The 26388-nt window shown below is 54.2% G+C and overlaps 1 protein-coding gene across 7 annotated transcripts in view; it reads left to right on the forward strand.

The window, feature by feature from the left end:
• Positions 1–22527, forward strand: part of CEP164 (centrosomal protein 164) — a 42363-nt gene extending 19836 nt beyond the window's left edge. For all 7 annotated transcript variants that reach the window (XM_063355150.1, XM_063355148.1, XM_063355152.1 and 4 more), the window contains 21 exons: positions 1178–1263; positions 2542–2691; positions 4610–4825; positions 6108–6239; positions 6956–7172; positions 7750–7827; positions 8089–8220; positions 8503–8625; positions 9181–9324; positions 9540–9623; positions 10480–10548; positions 10896–11074; positions 11629–11755; positions 13975–14042; positions 14225–14432; positions 15120–15227; positions 16348–16462; positions 17728–18075; positions 18537–18603; positions 19168–19290; positions 20222–22527. In XM_063355150.1, coding sequence (XP_063211220.1) covers positions 1178–1263; positions 2542–2691; positions 4610–4825; positions 6108–6239; positions 6956–7172; positions 7750–7827; positions 8089–8220; positions 8503–8625; positions 9181–9324; positions 9540–9623; positions 10480–10548; positions 10896–11074; positions 11629–11755; positions 13975–14042; positions 14225–14432; positions 15120–15227; positions 16348–16462; positions 17728–18075; positions 18537–18603; positions 19168–19290; positions 20222–20321 — 2874 coding nt within the window. In that variant the 3' untranslated portion in view covers positions 20322–22527. The remainder of the gene's footprint in view (positions 1–1177; positions 1264–2541; positions 2692–4609; positions 4826–6107; positions 6240–6955; positions 7173–7749; positions 7828–8088; positions 8221–8502; positions 8626–9180; positions 9325–9539; positions 9624–10479; positions 10549–10895; positions 11075–11628; positions 11756–13974; positions 14043–14224; positions 14433–15119; positions 15228–16347; positions 16463–17727; positions 18076–18536; positions 18604–19167; positions 19291–20221) is intronic.
• The last annotated feature ends 3861 nt before the right edge of the window (positions 22528–26388 follow it).

Below are 26388 nucleotides of genomic sequence, written 5' to 3' on the forward strand. Positions count from 1 at the left end.
GGGGGGGAGCTGCCTGGGGGAGCTCCGACTGGGCTGATGTGATGGAAGGTGACAGCACTTGCAGGGAATCCTTCTGCTGTTTGCTCCACTGAAGGCTCGCATAAATTACTGCTGTTGTAATTCTGGGTTGTTTTGGCCCTGCTCCACAGTACGCTCCCGCGTGGCGAGGGCTGAGCCTACCTGCTGTTTCCGTGGTCCCCAAGAATTTATGAATGGGCGGCTCTCCTGGGGACCAGAAGCCTTAGCAGGGAGGACGAGCCCTCGCTGCTTTCTCGTGTGGGGCTGACAGCTTGAAGAGGGAAGTTCTTCCCCTCCCCGGGTGAACCGCGCAGCGCGTGTTTGTGTGTACCTGCTGCAGGGCCAGAGGTGCCCGGTGGCTGGCAGGGGGGAGGAGGAGCAGCCGACTAATTCATATTCAAATATTTGCTCTTCGTATTTCAAGTATTTACTATCTCATAAATAAGCCAGCTGAAGTGGCTTAGACTGCGTTTCCAAGGGGGCTGGCTTCCTTAGCAGCACCCGCACTGATGTGTTGTGTAGTTGGAAATCCCTGGGTAGGTGTGACCGCGTGGATACTGCCCGTGTCTGAGAACCGGGATGCGAGGCAGGGCCGAGCCCTCTTGTGATTCTGGTCACAGCCAATATATCGATTTGCTTTACGGCCGCAGCACACTGTTTTGTTCTCGTGTGTCTGACATTCCTGTTTGTTTTATGAGTGTGTGGGTTTTTTTGGTGGGGTTTTTTTTTTTTGTCCTCCACTCTTCAGGGGGGTTAGTGTAACTTGGACATCCGAGATGACCTCAGGAAAAAAAAAAAAGCCACCCCAATCTGTGCCCAACGTGCCGAGTGCTGGCAGGGAGTTCATCTTCTGTATTGAAAAAGCAACCCCCAGGCCGTAACCTAGCCCAGCCTGGAGCACTGAGCTCCCAGGCCTCTCGGTTGCGCTGAACTGTTCCCGCAAGGTGTTCCTGCGATGCTTGGAGACCTCGGCTACCTGCGGGAGAGGAGGCTGGCTCCCTCAGCTGGGTGTTCTGGGGCAGCCTGTGGATGCTCTCTGGTCCGTACTGACGTGCTGGACCAGAGCGGCGCTGCCCTTTGGCAGAAAGACTGCAAGGTCCTGAGAGGCTTTGACGGGGAAGGAGCCAGCAAACCCCACGCTGTTTGCTTTTACCTGCAGGCCCAGGAGCTGGGAGAAGAGGAAAAAGACCAAAGCAAAGCCAGTGTAGAGGAAGAGCAAAGCAAAAGAACAAAAGCCGCTGAGAGGTATGGTACAAACGGAGCGCCGAGGGAGGCGTAGGCAGTTCGAGCTCCGGACCACTTTCCTGTCTTGTCTGCCCCTGCTCTGCTGTGGCCACTGCAACCTGTACAGGTGTCCCCTGTAGAACACCCTGAGCTGCTGCAGCTTCTCACAGGGTCTTTCCTACCAAACCTCTCGCGTCTCCCGTCCCCCCTTTAGCACTGTCTCAGCAGATTTCAGCTCTGTTTCAGCTTCTGGCTGGGTAGGCAGCAAAACTGGCCTAGAGCAAGTTAGCGGTTGACCAGGTGTAAGTATCAAGCTATTTTATATCCTGGTGTGTGGACAACTCCCTCTGGAGGCACCAGCTGCTGCCCCAAGAGCAATGCTGCCTTCCAGACCCTTAGTTACTGCGAGGACCGGACTGCTAGGGGAGCTGTTTTCAGCCTGTTTGTGGTAACTTGTTTAAAGCAGTTGAAGTACTGTGCTGAGCAGCAAGCTCCATGCTCTCTCGAGCCCTTCCCCTCTCTCTTTGAGAGCTGCAGCACGTGGCATTTATAGATTAACTGTGTCAAAACTCTTAGCCTCCGCACAGAGCTGCATATACTCTGGGGCCCTGGCAACCAAGAAGCTGCTGCCCGTGCCAGGAAAACTTGTGAACAGAAGCTGCAGTCCATCTCAATGACTGGCTGCATGCGCTTGGGATTTGCAGCCTTGTTCTTAGAGGAGAGCTGTTCGTAGGAAGGTCCCTGAAAGCGTGTTCTGCCCGCAGGAGTTGTCTCCTTATCACTTGGTACCTGCTTCCCAGCCCTGCGTCCTCTTTCTCTCTGCCTGCAAAGCTAGCTCCTGCTTGCCTTGTCTCGTCTTTGTACTTCCAAGATGAAGTAGGACTGTAGATGTAAACGTGCCTGCCAGTATTTCCATCTGTAATTTGGACGACAGTGTGAGTATTGCTGACAGGGCTGACTTACCCTGCGGAAATTCTTTAAGGACTTGGAAGGAGAGGGGGATAATCCAGAGAAGGGATTCGGCATTTTGAGTCTGACGCCCATTAAATCCTCAGCTGCCTGTTAGCCTGCCAGGGCTTGAGGTGGTGGGAATGGTTTGGAGCTTTACTGTGCCTTTGGCAGCTCCATGGTGGACAAACGGGTCCGGTTGGCAGGCATGGCTTGGTGCCCATCCAGATCAGCTGCACATCCCCTCTTCCCTCTGTCCTGTCTACCTGTGGCAGCCACTAGAATCTGCTCTGTGCTAATCTGATCTTCTGTTACCGTTTTTTTTTTTTTTTTTCTTGTTGTGCTGCAAAGTGAGGGGGATCAAAGTGCTTGTGAAACACCAGAAGAGAAGTGTTTTGCTTTAGAAAATTCCAATCGGGAGGAGGCCGTGGCCCGGGAGCCGGAGGAGGGGTCGCTGGATAGCCTAATCAATCTGGAGGAGCTTGCTGCCCCACAGAAAGCGTAAGGGCTTCACTTAAGTCCCCGGTGTTGTAAGCATAACAGCTTTTGTCCTTTTGTTCCCCTTTGTGGTGTTTGAAGTCGGCGTGTGAAGTCAGCACACCGGGAGACGCGGTTTGGTGGGCACAGCAGAGCTCGAACCCCTCGGAACGTGGATGCGAGCAGCTGTCTCGCTGGCGAGAGTGCCAAGTGAGCAGTCTGTGCTGCGGAGGGCGAGAGCAGCCGCTCAGCCCCTGGGGTCTGTGGCGCAGGACTCCGTGGGATGGAGAAGGAGCTGTTTGCTTTGTACTTGGAAAAAACACCTCCGTACCGGTGTCGTTAGCAAGGCTGTAAGCATTAGCGTTCCTCTGATAAACGCTTTCACGCAGACTCCTGAGTTCACTTGCTAAACGGTGCCGAGACTGGGGAGGGACAACAAAAACCCAATAAATCACCCCATTTCTACAGTCACTGGGAACATTGGCTGCTTTGAGAGAATAAGGTCAGAGCACGGGATGGCAGAGCTCAGGCTCCCTGCGAAAGCCAGTGGTCTGTTGCCGTACTAAATTGACGGTCTTTGCAGCTATGTACCTGCGGCTCCACTGTGAGGGAAGAGCTCAGTAAAAGCGATTGTGCTGACTTTGCTTTCTATGGCGAATGACAGATCAGCAGATGTAATTGGGAAAAAATAGGCAGTGCGTCTCTCAGGACAAAGTGGTGGAGAAGCGATCTTTGATGTGGAGACCAGCACGCTATCTCCCTTCTTCTGTTAGGAACTGTGAGTCTTGTAAATGCGTGTGTGTTGGCTGGACCTCTTTTCAAGCAAGAACTGGGGCAAAAGGAAGAACACGATAAAAAGGTGGAAGTGGCTGAATTGCTCTGCAGAGCAGCCTGATAAATGACGCCTTCTGTAGCCATCTCTGCAGTTGGCCCGGAGCATGCAGCGTTAAGGGGAGCACTAGCAAAGCAGGATTTCTCCAGAACCCGACTACCCTTTCCTCTGTCTTGTTCTTGTTAATGGCTGCAGAAGTGACCTTTTCTCTTTGACTCAAGGCTATATTACCGGGGCTGCTATTTCCCAGATTCCCAGGAAAACAAAGTCCCTCCACCTTACACTAGCAGTCTGAGCACTGCGAGACCTTGCCGCTCCAGCTTTTCCTAGCGAAGAACAAAAATTTTGTTCCTATACTAATCTCCACTTTCCCCTCCTTCCCCTTCAGCCTCTCTCAGACCTTATAATTTTGCTGCTCTCTGTCTGAAAAAACTTAATTATAAACAGATTGGTTTTGAAATTTTGGAGCGCTTAGGGCTTTCTGTTGCCTGGAGCTGGCAAACTCCCAGCACGCTTTAGATGGCAATTGCAGAAAAATACCTGGTCCGCCAGAAGCGCGCTGCCAAGCCCTGGGCTGAAAACAGGTACCCGTTGCATCTGCTTTTACGTCTGGCAGCCCTGGCCAGGGTTTCGTAGCTACTACATCCTTCATGAAGTGAGGCCGTGTCGCCCTTGCAAGGTGAGCTGCAGTGGGCCAAAACAAGAGTTATTTGGGCTCCGAGTGCTACTAGGGCTGGGTTTAATAACTTCTCGGTCAGAAGCGGTGCGTGGGGGCATCCCCAGGCTGTTACCTGAGATAACATGCTCCTCAAGCCCCTGAGCGTGTGCTGCGCGTTCCCCACCAGCCTTGCAAAGTCTGCTTCCCTGTAGCACGCTTGTCTGTTCCTCGCCTCCCGCGAGCTAAACGGCGAGGGCTCCGCGGCCCCTGCAAGCGGCTGCCGTCTGCTGGGATTCTGCCTGTCCTTTCCCTCTGACAGCGAAGCTTCTAGAGTAGGTGGCTCGGAGATTTTGGGCTTGGAGTTGTTACTGTTTAGGGGGATGTTTCTCTTCCTTTCTTGTTACTCGGTTTTCTGTCACCCTTTTGCCAAAGGAGCCTTCTCTTTTTGGTAGGCAACCAGAGAAGGAAATTGAACCCGAGCAGTCCTTGAATGAGCCTACTGAAGAATCCCTGGAGGAAATAGCCAAGGAGCTGGAGACGGAGCTTGAGCAAGAGAAAATGCATTTATTGCAAGCAAAGCAGGAGAAAATCCAGCAATTCCAGGAGGAGATGAGACAGCAGGAGGAGGAAGCTGAGAAGCTTCATCATCAAAAAGAAAAATCCCTCAGGTATGTTTCTTTCTTTTTTTTTTTTTTTTTTTTTAATTCTATCTCCCCTCCTGTTTCTCCTCTGAGCCTTTCCTAGCTGCCACTTGATGGCCAGTGGCCACAGGCTTGTGCTGTTATAGGCCACCAGCTTGGAAGTGGTGCTACTTTACAGAGTTGTGGGCAAAGGAGGCAAGAACAAGGCTTTTGGGGAGGAGGAGGAGTATGGGACTCCTTGCCTGGCACAGACAACCTTGTGCCTGAGGATCTGCACATCTTGAAAGGAGTTGTGGTCTGCTGTCGGTGCTGTGCAGAGAGCACGTCCTGCCTCGGGAAAGCGCGCTCCAATACAAAGTGTCTTCCCAGCTCCTGCAGGACGAGCTCTGGCTCGGTACACACGCAGCTTTCAGAGCTCTGAACCTGTCTTTTACGGCTAACCTGGGAAAAGTTTCCAGTTCAGTGCTTGGAGCTTTACCGCCTGGCAGACGTTCAACTTCTGGGCTGAATGGTAGGAACAGGACTGGAAATTGGAGCATTAGAGGAGATGAGGTTACCCCAGAGGAACTATCTGAAACTCTAGTACTGCATGTTTTAGAGGGACTTCCAAGCAAGACTTTAAGGAACAGGACACGGATGTCTGCGTGAAACCCAGCCAGTGCATGAGGATCTAATAGCAACCTGGGGAGTGGAACAACACTGGGAGCTGTGTCCTCTCCCTGGGTTTTTTTTTCTCTCAAGGCTTGCATTTTATTTCAGGTGGCCTTGATAGTTATGTTCTTAGCACACTGAAACAGCCAGAAACAGTATCTTGACATGAAACGTCCTGGGAATGTTGTCTTGGGTGTGAAGGCAGACACAGAAACCGCATCTGAAGGGAAAAATGTCTATGCAGTAATAAAGCAGTAGGGAAAAAAGGGTGTTGTATAAAAATACAAAGCTTACAGATGTACTGCTGCACCCAGGTACCTTGGCTGGAGTCTGCTTTCATTTAATAGGAGCTGATTTCATTTAACTGGGGGGGGGAAGGGAAAAACCCCAAGTGCCACCTATGACAACATAGCGCATTTTAAAAATGCGCCACAGAAGTTTGATGCTCGTGGGCCGCGTCTCGCATGCCAGCAGCCAGGTTCTGGAGGCAGGGAGGACAATTGACGGTCTGGAGCCCTGAAAATGCATCGCTCGGGCAGCCACAGCTAGTGGGAGCAGCAGCTGATCCATAGACCTTGGGGAGGTGGTTGGAAGGTATTAAAGCCTCCTGAACCTTTCTTTTTGGCTTTTTTTTTTTGTGGCTAATTTTGTCTCTCAGGACTCTAAAAGAAGACTTGGCGAAGGTTTCTGAGGAGGAAGAATTGCGTGTCAGAAAGGAAGAAACGGAGAGACTCGCAAAGCTGCGAGCCAAAATCACCTCAGAGACCGAGGCAGAGAAGGAGAAGATAAGGTGAAAAGTTTTGCTGCCGTCCCTGGGGACGTAAACTCTGCTGGTTTGGGAGGGAAGCAGCTTGTGTGGCACCAGCAAGCGCTCAAAGTGGAGGTGCTGCCCTCCTGAGCCTCCCCTAGCTGGTACCCTGCCCTGGCAGCAAGTGCGAGGCCCTGGCTGCGATGCTGTCTGCGCGGGGGAGCTGTGTGGCCAGAGAAGGCAAAACCCACGGGCCTCCCTCGTAACAGCTCTGCTGCCCTGGAGCCGGTGAAACTTTGCTAAATAGACATGAAGTACTTCAGTGTCCTGAAGAGGGGTCTTGCTGTAACGTTGGACCAGGCACGGCTCTGGGGGATGTAAATGAAAGAAACGGCATCTCCAAGGATAGCCGCGCTTGGCAGCGTAGCTTGGTTTGAGTGGCTGCCTCTGTCTGATGGCTCTTAGGGCCTGTGAAAACAGTTGGAGGAGGCAGAGAAGGCAGACACTGGGAGACCTACGTTTTGCTGTTTGTTTTTTTACTTAGTTGATAGATAGGTTTACACCTGACTGCTGTTTATTTCCAAGGCCATAGTTGATACGGTTGTGCATCTGTGTGCTGTGGTTCTCGGTTTCCTTGGGCTTCCACGTCCTATCCTATGGCAGTGCCTTCTCTCGGCTCTGGTTCCTAAATGGAGCCCAGCGGTGAAGTACCAAAATCTGACTTGCTTCTGTCGGTGTTCTTGTTGCAAACCTACCAGGGCAGAGCAAGAGGTTGTGCTGCAGAAGCTACGAGAAGAGTGGGAATCCCAGCAGGTAATGGAGAAGGAGAGCCTGGAGAGGCAGCAGCAGCTTGTTTTGGAGAAAATGAAGCTGGAAATGGAGGAAGCTCAGCAGAAAGAGAAGATCGGGCTGGAACGAGAGAAGGAACAATTCCTGAGTGAGCTCAAGGAGAGATTAGACAGGGAAAAGAAGAAGGTGAGATGTTTATTGCCAGCTAGGGTCAGAGCCACGCTGTTTATGCTGACTTGGCTTGCGTTGCAATGCTAAAGTATTGAGATTAAATAAAACCTGCGTGTGCTTTAATAGTGACTTACTTAAAACATCCAGGAAAGATGCTAGGCATGCTGTTAGAGGCGTGATTGATGTGGGGAGGAGTACTCCCCCAATCTTCATTACAATGGCGATTAAATAACAATTATTTAAATGGCCACATTGCATCTGAATAAGAGAGAAAGATCGCCGTGTCTCTGCCAAGCTAAACCCAGGCGCTTTATCAGATCAGAATACGTCTTTGGCTGCTGCTTCAGTCCCCCAGAGAGCCTGGGGAGCTCTTGAGTTGGGGCAGTTCCTAGTCCTTCCAGCACAGCATGATCGAGGTCCGTTGGGATCTCCTGGGAGGTAAAGGTACCTTGTAGGAAATCTGGTTTGAAAGAGGTTTACCGTTGTGCTTTTTTGATGCTTACGGACAGACATACATTGCAAACGCGTCTTGTGTGGCGTGGCCCCACGCATCGAGGCTTTCCAGCAGGCTGTCTTGCTCATGTCCCTGTAGGCAGCAGAAGAGCTAGAGAAACAGTTTGCAACTGAACTCCGGCAGCTGAAATCTGCAGCGGAAGAGAAGCATCGTAAGGTAAAAGATTACGTCCTTAGAACATAAACTGTTTTTTTCTTCCCCCACGCTGTCACCAAAGGTGACCAGGGAGAGTGGTATTAATTTTTTTCCACTTCCTACGTGTGGTTCTGGTCTGGCTCAGCATTTGGACGTGCTCCAAGTAGGGGGTGGTGAGACTGCACACACTAGTCTCTGCCATGCCGCTTGCTCTCTGTAGGAGAGCACTAAATGGATCTTGTCAGAAGGGTGACAAGTCTCTGTGGGTGGCTTTCATGGCAGGTCATTTCCAGCCTGCAGACCCAGCTAGCAGAGGCACAGAGGAGCGAGGAGGCTCAGCTTCATGAAGACTTGCAGAGAGCAGAGCAGAAAGTGCAGCAAAAAGCGTATCGAGTAACAGAATATGAGCGCGAGGCAAGTATTCGTCTTGGACTGGTGAAGGTTCTTCACGCTCTCTCCTCAGATGCGTGGTGAGGTCTGAGAGGCCGCGTCCCCTGCCCAGGGGTGGCAGTGGTGCCCTAGGGGAGAGGACACCCCTGCAGCATCTCGCCTCACCGAGGTCTTTGCCTTGTACTACCCAGGCCACAGCCTGATCCCCCTCGCGAGGCACTCTGAACTTCAGGGGGAGGCGGCTGTCCTGGGGGGCCGCTGTAGTGCGGTGGTTCAGAGAAACATCCTTCTGTGTCCTCCCCGCAGCTCAGCGAGCTTATGCGAGAGAAACGCCAGGAAGTGGAAAAAGACCATGAGAGGAAAATGGAGAGGATGAAAGAGGAGCACCAGGAGGTCCTGGTACGGATTCGGGATCAGTATGAGGAGGAGGTACGGCCGGGGGACAGCACGCAATCTGGGAGGTGGCTGTAGTGGCTGGCTCAGCTGGGCTGTGCCTGGGCCGGCACTGCTGCTTGCCAGACCTGCCCATCTCAGCCACTCCTAGCACTGCAGGTCTCCTTCCTTCTAGGAGAACGGGGCATCGTTGCCGTGGTGGCTGGGGTTATAAGGATAAGCTGCCAAAATATTCTCTGTGCAGGCAACTTCCACGTGCATTTGTGGACTTCTGTACGAGAGAAGATTGTTCATGCTTCTGCAGGTGCCTGTTCTGGAAAGCCTTCTGCCTCCCACTTCTGACTACACAGTCAGGAGTGTGTGACAAAAACCTTAGTTTCATGGGTTGTTTCTTCTTTCTTGAGCCATTCCCTTAACGATGTTGTCCCTGTAAGCAAAAGGCTTTCATCTGCTGAATTTGGTGTTTGCTCAGGAGCCGCTGTGCGATGGGCTGGCTTTCCAGAGGGTGCGTCCTGTGTGCTCCTCTTGGCTTGCTGGAGAGCCCGGTGTTTCACTCTGCCGCTTTCCTCGTTTGTGTTTTGCAACAAACAGGAGAGAAGGCAAAGAGCAGAGCTGTTGGAAGGCCTGCGAAGTGAGGTGGTGCGCCTCCGGCAGCTTCATGAAGCGGAGGTGAAGGCTCTGCAGGCAGAGCTGGATGAGCAGCTTGCCGCACTGCGGCACCGGCACAGGGAGAAGGTGCGGAGAACGCTTTGCGCAGCGGGTCACTGTGACTCGGCTGCTTGGGCGTGGCCTGGGTACCGTGACACCTTGCTGTGCCCGCCACCCTCTACAGCCGAGAGGGACACAAGGTCACGCTTTCCTGGTTTTCACTGTTCCTCCTGGTGGCAGAGCTCTGCCTGGTGAGCGAGGAACTTGTGCCATTCTCTCTTTAACTCGGCATCTCTGTGCAGGAAAGAAAACTCCAGGACTCGGAAAACGAGCTTGAAATGCGCATGAAGAGCATCAAAGCCAGATCAGCGCAGCTTCTTAGCCAGGTGGGTCAGCCCTTTTGGGCTCACAGAGGTTTCCTACCCTGTGCTGCTCCTCTGGCTGCTTCCTCGTGGGGGACTTCTCAGAGGTGCTCAGCCAGGGCCTTTGCTGCCGTCCAAGTTAAGGTAAAACTTCGGTCGTGATTCAGAGCAGGGCTAAGCATTGCTCGTGGCTGATGTTTGCAGTGAAAGTCGGTGCTCTAGGTTTGCTCAGTGCTTTGGGAGACAGCAAGTGGCCGTAAGAGTGACAGAGGGATCATAAAATGTCCTGCTCGGTATCATTTGGGATGGTAGTCAATCCCTTCCTGACTTAGCTCCTCTTCTGCCTGCTGCTGTGAAAAGGGGATGAGTGTTTCTGGATCTTGGGCAGCAAAGTGGGTGAGGGAAGCGCTCCAAATGCTACTACAGAGCTGGCAAAAATCACTGGCTGGTGCTCTCGCCTGCCAGATCTCCAAGTCCTGACCTGTGCCAAGGACTGTAGATAACTTTGCTTCTGTCAGCCCTTCCTTTCCAAGCAGCGCTGGGGTGAGGAAGTAAAAGGTGGAAAATGCTGGAGGCAACCAGAGGCTTCACAAAAGCAAGGTCCTGCGGGAACGGCCGTGTGCCTCGAGTACTCTCCCGGCTGAGCAGGAAGGGGCGTCCTTCCCACAGGAATGCAAATATTCCCAGCTCCTCATTGAAGCCAGATAGAGGGACGGGAACTTGTGTGTGTGTATGTGGGGGAATAAAGCAAAACTGATAACAGTCCTCAGGTATTCTGACATGGTCCTGAGCCTTAGGCCTGAGCTCTGTACTACAGGTGCTGCTCAGCCTCTGCGGGCTCCTCGCTCTGCCGCTCACCTGCTTTCTCGCCTTTGCGTAGGAGGAGTCTCTGAGAAAGAAAAGGCAGCAGCTGCTGGATGAAGACAGACGGACTGAGCTAGAAAGAGACGTATGTATGCCTTAGCTGTGCAGAGGTGCCCTGCTGCGTTTGGGGGTGAGGGGAGCACCCGAGAACTATGGATTTAAAAAAGCAAAACTGTAGCTTCTAATTTGCGAGTCTGAAAATCCCTCCCTGCCTCAGCCTGGAGTGTCATCCTGCTGGGAGTTTGGTTAGCTCTGAACTCTTTCCCAAAAAGAAAAGTCGGTCCTGTTCTTCTAGGGTTGGTGTGTGGCGTGTGCATTTGTAGCTCGGGGGCCTCCTGTGAACTGCGCAGGAGGCAGGTCTCTTGTATATTGTGTGCCTCTCATTTTGGTGTTGGGGAGATTACTGTGAGGGATTGCTCGGTTTTCTTCTAGGAAGCTGCTGTAGCTTCTCAGCTCCGCCTAGAGGAGAATAGGAAGGAGCATGCCAGCCTCCTTGAGTCCACCCGGCAGCTGCGTAGGTCTCTTGAAGAGCTCCAGGACCAGAAGGCTGAGCTGGAGGCCCAGGTGGACTTGTTGCAGACCCGAAGCCAGAGGCTGCAGAAACGTATCAGGTGTGTGAATGAGACATCTTCCCTAATGCAAAAAATCTACCCTATGCCCCTAGCCAAAACCTCTGTAACCGAACCCTGGACCTCTCCCTTACCTTTGAGCTTCTTGTGTTGAACCATATTCCTTCAGAATCCTAATGGTGGTTTTACTGCCTGTTGAGGGCATGGAGGTCCTGGCGTCTGTTTCCAGGTCTATCAGTAACTCGGTGTGAAAACTTGTCCCTTCACCTCTGCTTGCCAGGTTCACTTGCTTGTCCTCTCCACATCTGTCTTGTGAGGTTGGTAAGATGCTTTCAGGCACATTGAAACGCAAAGAAAAGATTTTCCTAAGATAGCTGAGCCCTTCTGGGTAAGGGTGTGAAGCAACGTTTCCCTGCCCAGCCAGGGGTTATGTTTGACATCACACCACAGACCAGTACTGGTGGTGTTTTGCACCTCTGTGGCCTCTCGCTCCTGGAAACTGGAGATCACTTTGGACACCACCGCAGACAGATTACTGGGCTAGATGGACCTGTACTCTAATCAAGTGCTGCCATAATTCCCTTTTCTTGTGGCAGTGAGCTGGAGACAGCTGTCAGGAGCAAACAGGAGACTTTGAAAGAACTGGAGGCAGAAGAAAGTGTGGAATCTCCAAGAAGGAAAGCTGAGCTCCATGTTGAAGACCTGAGAGAAACTATTCAAGCTGTGAGTAAAGCAGACGGTAAAGGTGTTTGCCTTGTGAGATCTGAGGCTGTAACTCCCTTGAAAATACCAGCTCTTGTTCCTTCTGTGTGAACTCATTTGAGATGCAGTGCCGCAGTTTTCTTTGCCAGGGGACATCAATATGTTGAGTAGTATTTGTTGATTTCTGTATGTTATTACTTCAGGGGAAAGGAGTGTAGAGGAGGGTGAAGCTAATGAAGTTCACCCAGGGCAAGTGCTGGCCCCTGCACCTGGGGAGGGATAACCCCCTGCACCGGTACAGGTTGGGGCTGACCTGCTGGAGAGCAGCTCCGCAGAGAGACCTGGGGGTCCTGGGGGACAACAAATTGGCCACGAGGCAGCAACATGCCCTCGGGGCCAAGAGGGCCGATGGTCTCCTGGGGCGCATTCAAAAGAGTGTGGCAGGAGGTGGAGGGAGGTCATCCTCCCCCTCTGCTCTGCCCTGGGGAGGCCACAGCTGGAGCACTGGGTCCAGTTGTGGGATGGCCAGTTCAAGGCAGACAGGGAACTGCTGGAGAGAGTCCAGCAGAGGCCACAAAGGTGATGAAGGGACTGGAGCACCTCTCTGCTGAGGAAAGGCTGAGGGACCTGGGTCTGTTCAGCCTGGAGAAGAGCAGGCTGAGGGGGGATCTCATCAATGCTCATCAACAGCTAAAGGGTGGGTGGCAAGAGGATGGGGCCAAGCTCTTTTTGGTGGTGCCCCACAACAGGACAAGGGGCAACGGGCAGAAACCGGAACATGGGAAACTCCATCTCATCATGAGGGAAAATCTTCTTTCCTGTGAGGGTGCCAGAGCCCTGGCACAGGCTGCCCAGAGAGGTGGTGGAGTCTCCTCCTCTTCTCTGGAGATATTCCAAATGCACCTGGATGTGTTCCTGTCCCACTTGCTCCAGGCGACCCCGCTCTGGCAGGGGGGCTGGATGAGATGATGTCCAGAGGTCCCTTCCAACCCCTGCAAGTCTGTGATACATGAGTGCCCTTGGAGCCAAAAGCAAGCCTTGAGTCAGGGATAGAAGCAGAATCATAGAACAGTTTGGGTTGGAAGGGACCTTAAAGACCATTTCATTCTAACCCTCCCTGCCCTCGGCAGGGACACCTTCCACTAGATCGGGTTGCTCCAAGCCCCGTCCAACCTGGCCTCGAACCCCTCCAGGGATGGGGCAGCCACAGCTTCTCTGGGCAACCTGGGCCAGGGGCTCACCACCCTCACAGCAAAGAATTTCTTCCTAATATCTAATGTAAATCTCCCCTCTTTCAGTTTAAAACCGTTCCCCCTCATCCCATGGCTCTCCTCCCTGATCCAGAGTCCCTCCCCATCTCTCCTGTAGGCCCCCTTTAGGGCCTGGAAGGGGCTGGAAGGTCTCCCCGGAGCCTTCTCTTCTCCAGGCTGAATCCCCCCAACTCTCTCAGCCTGTCCTCACAGCAGAGAGGCTCCAGCCCTCAATAGCATCTTTGTGGCCTCCTCTGGACTGGTTCCAATGGGTCCATGTCCTTCCTGTGCTGGGGACTCCAAAGCTGGACACAATACTCCAGGTGGGGTCTCACCAGAGCAGAGCAGAGGGGTAGGATCCCCTCCGTCGCCCTGCTGGCCTCACATCTTTTGATGCAGCCCAGGATGCAGTTGGCATTCTGGGTGCCGGCACACGTTGCTGGCTCACGTTGAGCTTCTCATCCACCAACACCCCCAGGCCCTTCTCCTCAGGGCTGCCTTCCATCTATTTTCTGCCCAACTTGGATTTGTGCTTGGGGTTGCCGCAACCCAGGTGCAGGACCTTGCACTTGGCCTGGTTGAACTTCATGAGGTTTGCATGGGCCCACCTCTCCAGCCTGTCCAGGTTCCTCTGGATGGCATCCCTTCCCTCCAGCATGTTGACAACACCACACAGTTTGGTGTCATCGGCAAACTTGCTAAGGGTGCACTTGATCCCACTGTCCATGTTGCCGACCACGATGTTAAACAGCACCGGTCCCTGTACTGACCCCTCGTCACTGGTTTCCACTTGGACATCGAGCCGTTGAAATGTTTTTGTTACTTTTGAAAAGTCACATAAAAAACAAAACATCCCTGGCGTTGGTTTTGGATCTGGGCCATACCATGGTGATGTCATTCTGAATTTTTGCTCCTAATTGGATTCTTATGGGGTGTTGGGGTTCTGTTTCCCATACGTATTTCTTACTCTGGAATGTTTCAACTCCTCAGCACTCGTCCAGAGAGGCCGCTTCCCCACCCTCTCAAAGCCATGAGGACAGCAACTTCCAATTTGATCAGTGAGTATCTGTATGCCAGCTGCTTCTGGAAGATACTTCTGCTTTGGTTTTACAAGCAAATGTTCTTGCTTGGCTTTACGCACATTGCACTGACGATCTGTTTTGGGGGAGGGTGCTGCATGAGGCTGGCAGGATGGCACAGCCAGCACAGAGCCAGGAGCATGCCTGTCTCTTCCGTGCAGTGTCAGGAGCTACATCTCCGCGGAAGGGATCTCCATCAGGAACGCCAAGGAGTTCCTGGTGCGCCAGACCCGCTCCATGAGGAAGAGGCACACGGCACTGAAAGCCGCAAAGCAGCAGTGGCGCCAAGAGATGCAGAAAGCACAGGAGGTGGTGCAGGATCCCGACAGCTCCCAGCTCCTGGAGGGTGTGCGCAAGAACCTGGAAGAGGTGAGCCCCTGCGTTCAGATGTCAGGCGTCGTGGCTGCACAGATGAATCCCTGGGATCAATTCCTAGCTCTGTGGAGCAGTCTCTGCAGTGTGACCAGTACTCAGTAGCTCGCTAGACTGCAGGACCCTGATTGTTAATTGGAGCTCTCGGGACCTTAAAAATGGAGAAAGTATTTGGTAGGAGGAAAAAGGGATTCCTGTGTCACAGAAATCCTATAACACTTTCTCCTCCTAGTAAAGCAAGTGACGGGTATCCGTCCCATCAGTAGGTGCAAGCTTGTAGTTGTAGCTCTATGGTGACTTCACTCTAGCTTGCAAAGGGGGTCTCAAGTACTCATCAGCTCTGCTGATGCGCCAACCAAAGACAGGGAAGGTCATAATTTCCTTCACTGATTATAGAGGGCATTCATGTTTGCAGAACCAAAGCTGTTGACCCTCTTGGATGCGGGGTTTGGAGGTGAAACCTCCTTTTCCTTGGGGTGAGCTTGCTTTGAGAGATGTGCTCTGCCCTCTGTGCGCTCTGCTTCCCGTGCTCTTGAAGACTTGGGAGCAATTGTACTCCAGCAGCATGATTTCCCGTCCTGAGTAGAAGTGAGATAATGAAACTCACCCAAACCACTAATGTAGATTATTTCCTATTGTTCTTGTTTAACTTTCCTCCTTGGCTTGGCTGTTGATCCACTGTAGGAAGCAAAGCAGTTGGACAAGATGAAGTCGGCTATGCGGAAAGGACAGGTGCTGCTGAAGAAGAAAGAAGAGAAACTAAGCCAGCTGGAGTCCTCGCTGCTGGAGGAGGTAACCACCAGCATGGCTCTTGCTTGGGCGCTCCCACTCTGCCCAGGGCTCTTGGCCGCCTCCGTTTAGGCTGGAGTCTCTGCAGGGCTTTCGGTGCCCGTGAGAGCTGTTTAGCTGGTGGCCAAAGACTGGCGTTTGCCAGCAGAGCTGGATTTTAGAAGCGTGTTCTGTGAGAGCAGAACGGTGTGTCTGTCTGAGCGGTGGGAGAGAAGGCTAGTCGCAAGGTTGGAGAGAACGACAAACTTAATTGAAGCGTGACCCCTGTGATTCACTAGACCCACAGCCAACAGGGCAAACGTGGGCTGGGTTTTGGGACGGAGACTTTCTCCCCCGGCGGCAGCTTGCCAGGCAGGGCTGCTGCCAGCAGGGACGGACTTGGGTGGAAGAAACCTGCTGAGTGCACTGGCTTCTGAGAAGCTTGTCTGTTGGGTCAGAAACGAATCACTGTTAACACTGATATGCCGAAGTATCCGACAATATAAACTAAAACCTCACATCAGAATGGTTAGATGTCTTATTAACTGCCTGAATCTTGGTCAAGATGGCAAATACTGTGCCTTGCCTCTGCTGATGACATCTGGACTCAGCTAAGCGGGTGGCTGCAGAGTGAATACAGAAAGCAGCCTGAAAAAGCTGCACGACTTGAGCCTCGAGAAAACAAGGGCGGGTCGCCCCGTGTGAGCTAGGCTGGGGTCTGCTTTCCCCACCAAGGCAAGCCTTGGCGTCTGTTCGGCTCTGCCCGGGACCACGTGGCCTTGGGCAGGGCAGCAGCAGATGCAAGAGCACGAGACCTCTGATGGTCGAGCACTTGTCCTTGGTGCAAAGAGAGAATGCAGCCCATGCGACAGTTTTGAGGCTCATTTAAAGCACAGAACACTTTGACTTCTGCCTAGAAGGGACCATTCACGTGGTTGTTAGATTTGGCCTCTAGCACACACATGTGTCTCTTGACTTTGGGATTTTGCTGTCAGGGACTGAAGGTGAGTTGGCCTTCACTTGCCCTATGCCTGTCTGTGCAGTCCAGCCTGGGTGACTAGCTGTAGGCAGCGTTCTGGTGGCTTTTACATTTTGGGGACAGAACCGCAGGCTTCACTTGCGTCGTTTTCCTTCTTTTGACCAGCTTTCGGATGAAGATACGCTGAAGAGTGCTGCATGCAAGAAGATGGTGACCTTTGATCTCAGCAACTCTGAGGACACAAACAGCACATCCAGTGTAAACCTGTGTCAGCCTAAACGTAAGTGCCTGCCTGGCTGGCCAGGCTGTGCCCAACGCCTGATGCTTTAGGCCTTGATCTGGCGTTCCCCCTCGCGCCTCTGACGTACCTTCTGTTGTTCTCACTGGCGCTCATTAGTGTCTAAGGCAGGTCTGCTATCCGTGACTGGGACTGCTTTGTAGATATCATTTTATTTGAAAAACCTGTTTCCTGCCCATAGTGGCAGATGAGAGGGATGGAATCTGCGTGTGAATTTGCCTTTTAAATCTCTCCCTTTGTTTTTAGAGTGAATTACAAAATCTGGCTTCAGCCCTTCCCTCTGCTGTCGCAGAGCCGTATTGCTCTTCTGCAGGTGGCTGGGCTTCCTCTTCCTCGCGTCTCTGGCAGGAGAGGCTGCTGCGGTTCCCTCTGCTGCTTGTGCTTTTTTGTTTGCCCGCGGTTGCCTGTAACTGAAGTCGTGCAGGTGGGAAGAAGGGCTCCCCATAAACAGCCAGGAAGGCGGGAGGGTTGTGTTGCTTGCAGGAAGGCTGGCAAGGCTGAAGCTTAAAGAAAACTTGGAAAGCTTCGCCGTGGCAACAGACTGACAATCTGGCCAGTCTGGGATCGCCTCTCTGACCCTGATCCGTAAAATATCTGCAGGCGCGTGTGGAACCGAGGAGTTCTCTCTCGCCGTGAGAGCCCTTGCATCAGCCCAGTCCTCCGGGTCCTACCTCCAGCCTGGCTGGTGGCCTGGAGAGCTTCGCTTCTCATGGGCGTGGGAAGTGTAACCAGCCCCTTCTGCCTCCCGCTCGGTGTGTGTTTATTTCATTGGAATGAAGCGTGAGTGCCTGTGCCAGGGCCTCGTCTGAGGGGCAGCGTGCAGCACTGGGGGTTTCAGCCCTCGAAAGGGCTTGCCATCTGCAAGGGAATCGCCGTTACGTTAATGTCTGCGTGGAACAGGGGACAGCAGAACCGAGAGGGATGGAGCAGGGAGGTGAAACACATGTGCTAAAGCGTATCCAGGCTTGTCCTGCAGGCCCCGTTCTTGCAGCATTGGAGGATATTGTCCTTGTTATCTTGTTTCTCCCTGACTTTGTGCCCAAGCAGCCTCCAAGGCCCAAATCCTTGCTGTCAGTCTGTCTCCTCTGTTGGCTGCAAAGCCAGGCTCTTGCTTCTGCGTCCCACTTAGCACGCACTAATTACACTCAGCTCGGAGCGCAACACGTTGGTAAGTGAGCCTCCTGCCAGGCAGCAGTGTCTCCCTTGCTTTCCCGGTGATCCCTTTTTCCCCCCTTCTCTTCTGCCAGCTGATTTGAGAACCGATTCACGGCCTGACCCCCAGCCGGACAAGATCCAGTACTTGTCGGAGTCTCTGCGGCGTATCACTAGTGAACTGAACGGGGTCCTCGGCATCTTGGACTCTCTCAACAGTTGCCAGTCTCCACTCTTCAGCTCGACGCCCTGCGACGGCGTCCCTCTTTCTGCGTATGCCTCCTTGGCAGGACTCCAGGCGGGTGGCTCTGTGGTGCCCCCCACCGGGGCGTCCCTGGTGAGCCCGTGGCCGTGGAACACCGGGCTGAGCGCTAGTCGCTCTTTCACGGCCGGACAGTCCGTGGACAGCATCCTGGCGGAGAAATGGCACAAGTATTTCCCAGGTAAGTCTGCTATCTGTAATCCCGCTGCTCGCTTGCCTACGACACTTGATTTCAAAGCCCTGCAAGTTCGAACCAGCTCATCCTTCTGATGCTTGTGAGGCCGGATCTGCTGGTGCTGCTGATGGGGAAGGGCGCTAACGAGATAAAGAGTGAGGAAAAGGTTTTCTCTTTCTAGGAAGTGCAGCATATGGCTGATCTTGTCATCCTGCTTCTGGAGCAGCTCAGCCTTTAATATACACCAAGAAAGCAGTTAAAGGGAGCAAAAGAGGAGCCTGGAAACCCTCCTGTGGACTGCAGACAGAGTTCACAATCTCGGTTTCCTTACCACCACTGTGTCCTTGGGAGGTGGCTCAGCTGCTAGGGACTGTGTACTCCAGTACAAGACAGCAAATGCCCCCAGATGGAAAGACTGGGGGTCTGTAAGATTCTGGGGGGGCCTGTATTTAATGTCTGTGTTCCAGGTGGGTTCCCGTCGCTCAGGGAAAGTTCCAAGCCTCTGCACAACAAGCTGGGATACGTACCTGCAGAGTAAGGGTCTTTTTCCTTGAGTTGTTGTTTCATTGTGCTTTTGCTGCTCTTTCAGTGTTTTTTATTTCTTTAGAATGACTTAGGTCACACTTCATATAGCAAGGAAGTAACAAAATTATAAGTTAAATATTGGTAAGTAGACAAGTTAGATACCGTTAGTTATTTACCGCTGCCCACTCAGCGCTACCTGGTAGCTTCTACAGCGACGCTGCCATCGCAGCCGTGCCGATAGCCCTCATCGCGGCACCGGGACCAAGGGTGCTTCCAGCACTGGGCCGCACCGGCTCTGCCGTGACAGGCGCTGCCGCGTGGGTGGCTGGAGCGGAGGCTGCCACCCGCACCGTTCTGACGCTGTGCAGACGAAAAGGCCAGCGGGTGGTAGCGGGGGGCTGCTGCAGCTTCCCTCTGCCATGGGGCTGGCAGAGCACGTTGAGCCAAGAGCAGGCTGCTTTCTGTTAACCCTGGCTCTTCCCGTAGCAGCCCACCGCTTTCTTTGTCGTGTCTGTGGTCGTTTCTGCCTACACCTCTCACCCGCTTGCGCTGTCTCTTTCTCTCCTGCAACAGTGAGCAAATACGGCTGTTCCAGCATTCCCAGTCCCACAGCCGTGAGTCAGACGGGAGGAGTATCCAAGGAATGATTGAGACCAACAAGAAATGGCTGGAAGACTTCAAGAGGGATTCGCAAATGTATCCTTTGCCTGGCTCTGGTCTTTAATTGCACTCTGGCTTCCTGCAGCAGGAGGTGAGTGAGTCAGGAGCTCTAAAGCATTGAACAGCAATTTTGAAGCCTGAGCCTCTATTTTAGTGTCCAGTTCTGCAAAGGAATATGGTGTTCATCAGTTAGAGCGTGAGTGACCTGTTTGCTCCTTTTTTTTTTTTTTTTTTTCTGGGCTGTATTTGACCGAGGAAGTCTGTCCCCTTCCCCTTGTTGTGCTGTGATGCTCTTTAGTGTCACTGCTCTGCTGTGACACACGGCAGTTGTAGCTCTTAATGTGAGAATTTAAAAAGAAAAAAAAAAAAAAGTTAACCAAAGAGTACAGAACGGCGGAGGCGGCAGGGAAGTAGGGGCCCTAGTCCCGTAGGCCTGCTCTTGGTGCCATTGATACGGCCCCAGCCGCATCGGGGACTCTGCTACGGGCGGTCCCTGTGGGGCGGAGAGCGGTGTCTCTGCGAGGCGAGGGTGCCCGGAGCCGCATGGCCCTGGCACGTGGGGCGGCCGCGTGGCCGGGCAGGGAGGGCTGGAGCCGCGGAGCGCTCCCTCTGGCTGGGTTTTGAGGCACGTCGTAACTTGCGGTTGGATTGAAGGAGTGAGACCTCTCGGTGCTATTAGCAGGGATGTTTCCAGGCTTGTGTTGTAACAGCATTACGCTGGGGCTGTCAGTATCCCCTCTGCAGTGTACACTGATGTTAGCAGCAAATCCCTTGGGCCTCCGATAACGCACGGTGCTCCTTTGAATTCCCTAATCCCCCTCTAATCCTGTTTGACTTGGATGCAGCAGGCTAAATCCAGCAGGCGTGCGCAGGGCTGGCTCCTGCCCCTCGGTACCTGTCCCGTCTGCTGGCTCTGCCCGCGCTCGTCCCTGCCGCAAGCCAGGCGTTTCCTTCACCCAGCTGCCAGACCTCTCTTCCCAGGTGCACAGAAGCCCCCTGCCAGCAGCCCCAGCCTGCTTCAGCTGGGACTGGATGAAAACAGGCAAATTAAAGTGTACCATTACTAAAAGGTGGGACTTGGCTCTGGAGAGACGGTGGCTGGGGCCTGCACGGTCTCCCTGGCAATACTTTGGGTTTCAGCGATGCCCAGTCGTCTCAGCTCTGCCTCTGTGCTGTGCCCTTGGAATAAAGTCTCTTTACAAGCGACTGGAAGGAGGAGGAAGCGAACTTCCCAGGTGGATTCTTCTAATCCTGTAATGTGTCCAAATATACTTTATAGACTGTTTAATCCGGTGGTGAAATACCAGGGCTCCAATAAATCAACAGTGTTCTCATTAGTATTCTAGCAATCGTGAGCCAGAGCTGTGAATCATGGAGGACTTTGAGTAACTGGTCAAGGGGGAGGACGTGAATCCAGCTGAGACTTTGCTGGAGGAAATGTGTCAGGAAATGAGCCCGCACTGATGCCCAGCAAATGCTTAATTGCAGGTGGGCAAGACATCTGGCCTCTGCCGTGTGTGTGAGCAAGGGAGAACGAGCAGCAAAATGGCTGTGGAGTCTGGGGACGGAGTCGGGGAGTGGCAGACTCTATCGGGGAATGTTCCTCTCGTTTGGGGTGGAAGCGATAGGATCCGAAGCAGGGGTAGCTTGTCATGGCGGATGTGGGAAAGCGCTCCCTGCTCCCTCGTTCTGCTCCCAGCCAGAGCTGCGCCGCAAAGCTGTGCTGCGGGAGCTCCGCTGCTGCCTTACGAACGCTCCGACGGCAACGAGGAGCCGCATGGCGAGAGCGTGGGGTGGTGCCTGGTGCGGGCGCTGTTAAGGAACTCAGCCTAGTGTGAACGTCGAGACGAAGCCCCACCTGCGTCCCTCCGTGCCCTGGGGAGAGGGAGCGGAGCTCAGCTCAGCAGCTGGGGTCTCCCTCCAGCCGGCGGGGCTGGGGAGGCAGAGGGGAGCCCTGGCTGCCCGGCGCGGAGCCGGGCCTCGCCGCTCCTGCGGCAGCTCTGCTGAGCCCCGGGGACAGCGGGGCTCACCGGACCCCGGGGCTGGAGGCACGGCGGAGGTGCCGGGATGCCCAGCGCTCAGACCTCGGCTCCGAGATGGCTCGGCGCTCCGCTCAGCGGGTGGCTGCAGCATGCTCCTCCGGAGACGCTGTATCCAGAACACATCACCGTCCCGCCGGGGCAGATGGTGCTGCTCTAGCCAAGAGGGAGAAGTCGGGCTAGTCTGTCCTACTGCTGAGTGGGAAATGTGGTATTTGGTTGCCTTTGTTGGCGTTTCCTCCAAGCTGACTTTAAATATTTTACGCTTTAAAAAAAAGCTGAACCACTTGCCACTCTGTCTGATGAAGAAGCCTGCATTTCAAGGGTTCCCATCTGTGAGAACTCGTCTTCAAAGCCGTTCTCTCTAGAGACAGCTGATACGGGGAGGGTGGTGAAGCTGCTGCTCTGCACCCTTCCGCGCTGTTTGTCTGCTGGTGTGGCTAATGGTGTGCGGCACAGTAAAGCAGAGCCCCCTGTGCCGGGTACTGGCACGACACCGCAACAGCTCACACTGTGAGCGTGGCAGGGAATGTTTACGTGCAAATGGAAATATATTTTTGATGAACAACATTTTAAAACTCTTAAGAGTGTCTGGATATATTTTTTGCTGACTTTTCTTAGACTTTTTTAATTACTTGGCCAGCCTCTATCCTTGGGCAGCCTGATCCTCTGGTCAGGTCCCTGTTCTCCCACCTTCTGCTTGCTAACAAATGCAGGGTGGTCCTTCTGCAGGCGCTGCCAGGAGAGAACGTCTCGCTGGCGCCCTTGCTGAGGCAATCTCAGGTAGCTCTTACTGGCTCTGGCTGAGTGGGGAGACCCCAGAAATCCATAAGGAGGGGCAGCTGCCCAGGGCAGTCCCTCCGGAGGATCGAAACGCGGGTTTCCCATCTCCTGTCAGATTGCACCAGTCCCTGGCTGTAGGGAATTTGCTTTTAGCTTCCTGGCTGTTGGTGGGCGCCACGGAAGCCCTTCCCGTGCAGTATTTTTGGAGGGACCCTACAGTTGTGGCTTTCAGTGGCGTGGGGAGGCTGCCAGCCTGGTGGCTGCTGTGCCCGAAGCCGCATCGCTGAGTCCAGTCTGTGTGCGCAGAAGGGTGTGTTTGTAGTGTGGAGAAATGCCTGTTTTCTTAGCAATAACTTGGTCTGAAACATGTTCCTCTTTCCCGTTTAAAACCTGTGATAGCAGCTGTATCTGGTTTTGTATGTAAATTAAATCTACATGAGCCTGGCTTTTATGACGGTGAAGTTTGTAGCTTTATTTTTTTCTTGAGGCGTTCGGTTGTAGCCCTAGAGATCCAGCTTGTACTTACCTTTCACATCTTCCTCTTGCTTGTCTCCAGGCTACTTCATGTTTTGTCTCGTCAAGGTTATTTCTGGCAATTTCCGAGACCACTTCAGCTCACTGTGCCTTTATTACCATTATTCTGTTAAGTGTCTGGCCAGGGTAGCAAATGCAGGGGCAGACAGAAAGTTGAAAAACAAAACTACAAAAGCAATTCTCCATAGGGCTTTCGGCGAACAGGACAGCTTTTCTTGGGCTTGTATCCTGCCCTTTTCATGAGACTCACCCACCTCGTTACAGTGGCTGTCTCGCCCTGGAGCTTTGTGCGAGGGCGGAGGACGGGCTGTGTGCGGGAGCAGCCCGAGGCCGGCTCGGCCGGGCGCCCGGGCAGGGGCTGCTGCGGGGTGGGTGAAGACGCCGGCGTCTCTGCCGGGGCAGCGGGGGGTTTCTCCTGCCGGGGAAACGGGGAGAACTGTGGTGCGCTGGTAGGGAGCAGGGCTTTGCTCTGGAACTGCTCTCTGGCAACTTGGGATGCGTTAAAACTGGCTAATTCTGCCGACTTGGCTGTTGCTACCGATTTCTCGGTGTATTTTGGAGCAGCTGTGAATTTTTCCCCAAGTGGTGTTTCAGGCGCTGCTTAGTAGCAGCCATTTCCCCGGGAGACCCCCCCCCCCGCCCCGGCAGAGACCCCACTTCTTGGCCCACCCCGCAGCATAAAGCATCCCCGCAGCATCCCCCAACCTTGCGTAAAGCTCCAGAGAGACCACCATACAACGGGATGGATGACGGTCTCATGAAAAGCGCAGGATGCGAGCCCGAGAACAGCTCTCCTGGTGGCTGAAAGGCCCCTGAAGAACTGCTTTTGTAGTTTTGGGTTTTGGCTTTCTAGCTGCTCCTGCGTTTCCTACCCTGGCCAGGTACTTAACAGAATAATGGTAACAAAGCCACAGGGAGCTGAAGCGGTCTTGGCAATGGCCAGAAACGCTTGCTGGAGTCCTGACGGGGGGATCGCTGAACAGTGCTCTCCAGACATCGGGCAGGATTGGTGGTGTGGTGTGATGTGCTCTTCTTTTCCCATGGCTTGTTCCTTTCCCCTTCTCGCCTCCTTCCAGTGGCCCTGGGACGCCTGTAGGAGCCCCTCCCAGCTGGGCATGTTTGCTCCTCTGGGATTTTTCCCTTTCAGGTAGTCTCTCAGGAAAGCCTCAGCTTGTCCTGTGTCTCCAAGCCCTGCGGCGAAGGCTTCCTCTGCCCAGATGGGGCATTCGCCACGTGTGTCCTGGCTGCAGATGTGTATCACGGCCAGTGACGGCACTGGCGGGGAGAGGCGAGCTTCAACGCCCGCCCTTATTTTTCCAGCTCTTTCTTCTGCGGAGTGCATTGCTCACTGGAAATCCTAGGTTCAGGTGGGCGAGGATGCGGGGATGCTGGGTGATCACAACAGGATTTGAGCTGCTGGCACAGGAGAGAAGACAGATGTGGTCTGAGGATGCGTGAGGCACACGAACGCGTGCAGGGGCCCGGGATGTTGTGCTCTGCCTGCGGAGGGAGGGCTGGAGAAGGAGCGCGGTCGCTGCTGTACGTGCTGGGCAGAGAGGAGAGCTGCTGGAGCCGGAGGACTGATGAGGCAGAGGAAGAACAGTGTGGGGGTCAGCTGGCCACGCAGAAATGGAGGCTGGTAGTTAGATACCCATCCTTAAAAACAGAACACAAACCACCACCAAACCTTGAATCGCCCCAGTTCTTGATGTGCGTGATCTGCGCTTGTGTGTCTTTGTCCGCTGGAGATCCGCGATACGAACTACCGGAGGCATCGCGCCCCATCCAGGTAGGCACTCCTGGGGCAGTGCAGAGGGCACAGGGCGGCTCTGAGAAATCCAAAGTCCCATCTGACCTGCCGGCGCCTTCTGGGCACGGGAGGCTTTGCCGTGATCCTGCTGAGACGCAGTCCCGAGCGGAGGAGGCCTGTCCCGGCTCATGGCTCTGGGCTGTGGGGGGTGTACATGCGTGTCTGTGCGCACCAGCCTGCGTATGTGTGTAGAGAAGAGGATTTGCTTTTCCTGGAATGCCAGCACTGTATATGTTGGAGAAACTCGGCGATTAGAAGAGCAAAAGGACAGTGCACGATTACTCCGCCAAGATGAATGCAAGCTGTAAGCTCATTAAGGGGCTTGGAGTCTGCCTGCCGGAGAAGGCACCTTCCAGTCCCTGGCTGTTGGGAGACCACGGTGCGTCGCTCCCAGAGCTTTGACTTCCCGGAGCAGCGGGAGCCCCTCGGAGACCCCAGCCATGCTGGGAACCCTGATGACAGCACTGTTTTTTGTGGTGAGAGCATTTGGACAGGTGAGTCTGGGCTGGCCTGGCAGCAGGTAGGAGTTAACGCTTTCCGCTTTATTTCTAGAAGCGTGGGGCTTATCTTATCAGAGAAGGTGGGGAGCAGTGGGGGGCGCGGGCTTGGCCATTCTCGTGAGCCAGGGATACCCGGGCTCTGGCTCCAGCATAGCTGTGGCTGTGCCGTCAGCCCCGTGGCGGGGGTGAGTTGGCTTGGGAGTGCGTTTTCGTCACTGTCACATCAGCAGGTGTGTTGCAGCCCTGCGGAGGGCAGTTCCCTGTTGTGCCCAGGTACTTGGGCTTCCCAGTCTGGTGAGCAAATGCTGGGAACGTGCACGTTGAGTCCTGGGGCTGGGGAGGAAGGAAAACCCTCCCCTGCCTAGGGCCGCTCCCCGCTGGGGAGAGGAAAGGAGGTGGAGAGGTGTGCTAGGCTGGCCAGGGGCTGTGTCACCAGCCTGGAGGTCTTTCCTGGCCCCGCTGACCATGCCCCTGGCTTCTGTAGCCCCTTCTGCGGGGCCGATGCCAGAGGGTCCCACAGCGCCGTGCAGCAGCGTGCCCTGTCCCTGCTGCGTGGGGAGGGACCGTCCCAGGGTCACGGTGTGAGCCTGCAGCAGAGCTCCGAGCCCTGCCTCCTGCCTCTCCTGCAGCCTCTAGACCAGCTCCTGCCCTCTGCGATTCCCTGTCCCCAAAAATACCTGGGGCCGGGGGGAGGAGGCAGAGCTTTCTGCTTGCCCTGGTGGCCATGGCCTCCCTAAACCAGGCCACGCTGGGCGGGAGGTCTGGGCCACCTGTACTGGATGTGGAACCACACGGCCTCAGCCTTACCCGAGAGCCCTGCCGCCCCACTGCCTCGCCACGAGGACCGCTCGTCGCTGTGGGGCGGGAAGACGTGCCGAGCATCGCCACAGCCGGCAAGGCCACCAGGGCTTGCGATCGCTGGTGGTGCGTGTGCAATAGCAGCTGCTTCTGTCGCTCTTCTGCTTCTCTCCTGTCCTCTTACCTGCCGCAAATCCTTTCTGTGTCCAGCTCGGGACCAACCTGTTCCGCGAAGAGCCCCTGCCGTACCTCGTGTACCAGCCCCTGCCCTGGCAGATCCAGTGCGTGACCCAGAGCCGCCGCACCAGCCGGGACAGCGAGGTGAGGGCTGGTTTCTTTGCCTTTCCTGGGGGAGAGGGCGCTGCCTGGAGCAGAAGGAGCAGCGCGCGTCTGTTACCCAAACAGGCTGCTTGGAGCAGAAGGCTTGGGCAAGGGGGAGAGATCTCTCTCTTTCCCTTGAAAGACAGAAAATAGGGTTAATGCCAGGAGGCAGGATAAGCTGAAAAACGTAGGAAGGGTATTTGTGGAAAAACTCAGGCTTATTTTTAGGACCGAAAATATTGCCTAGCAGACCTGACATCCCAGGTGCTGCAGTATCAGGGTAGGTGCTGGAGCTGAGGAAATAAAAGCCGGCAAGCCTGGTTCCGGGCTGATTTGAAATGCAGATGTA

Source organism: Chroicocephalus ridibundus, chromosome 18 (assembly GCF_963924245.1).
Source record: "Chroicocephalus ridibundus chromosome 18, bChrRid1.1, whole genome shotgun sequence".
Classification (NCBI taxonomy): domain Eukaryota; kingdom Metazoa; phylum Chordata; class Aves; order Charadriiformes; family Laridae; genus Chroicocephalus; species Chroicocephalus ridibundus.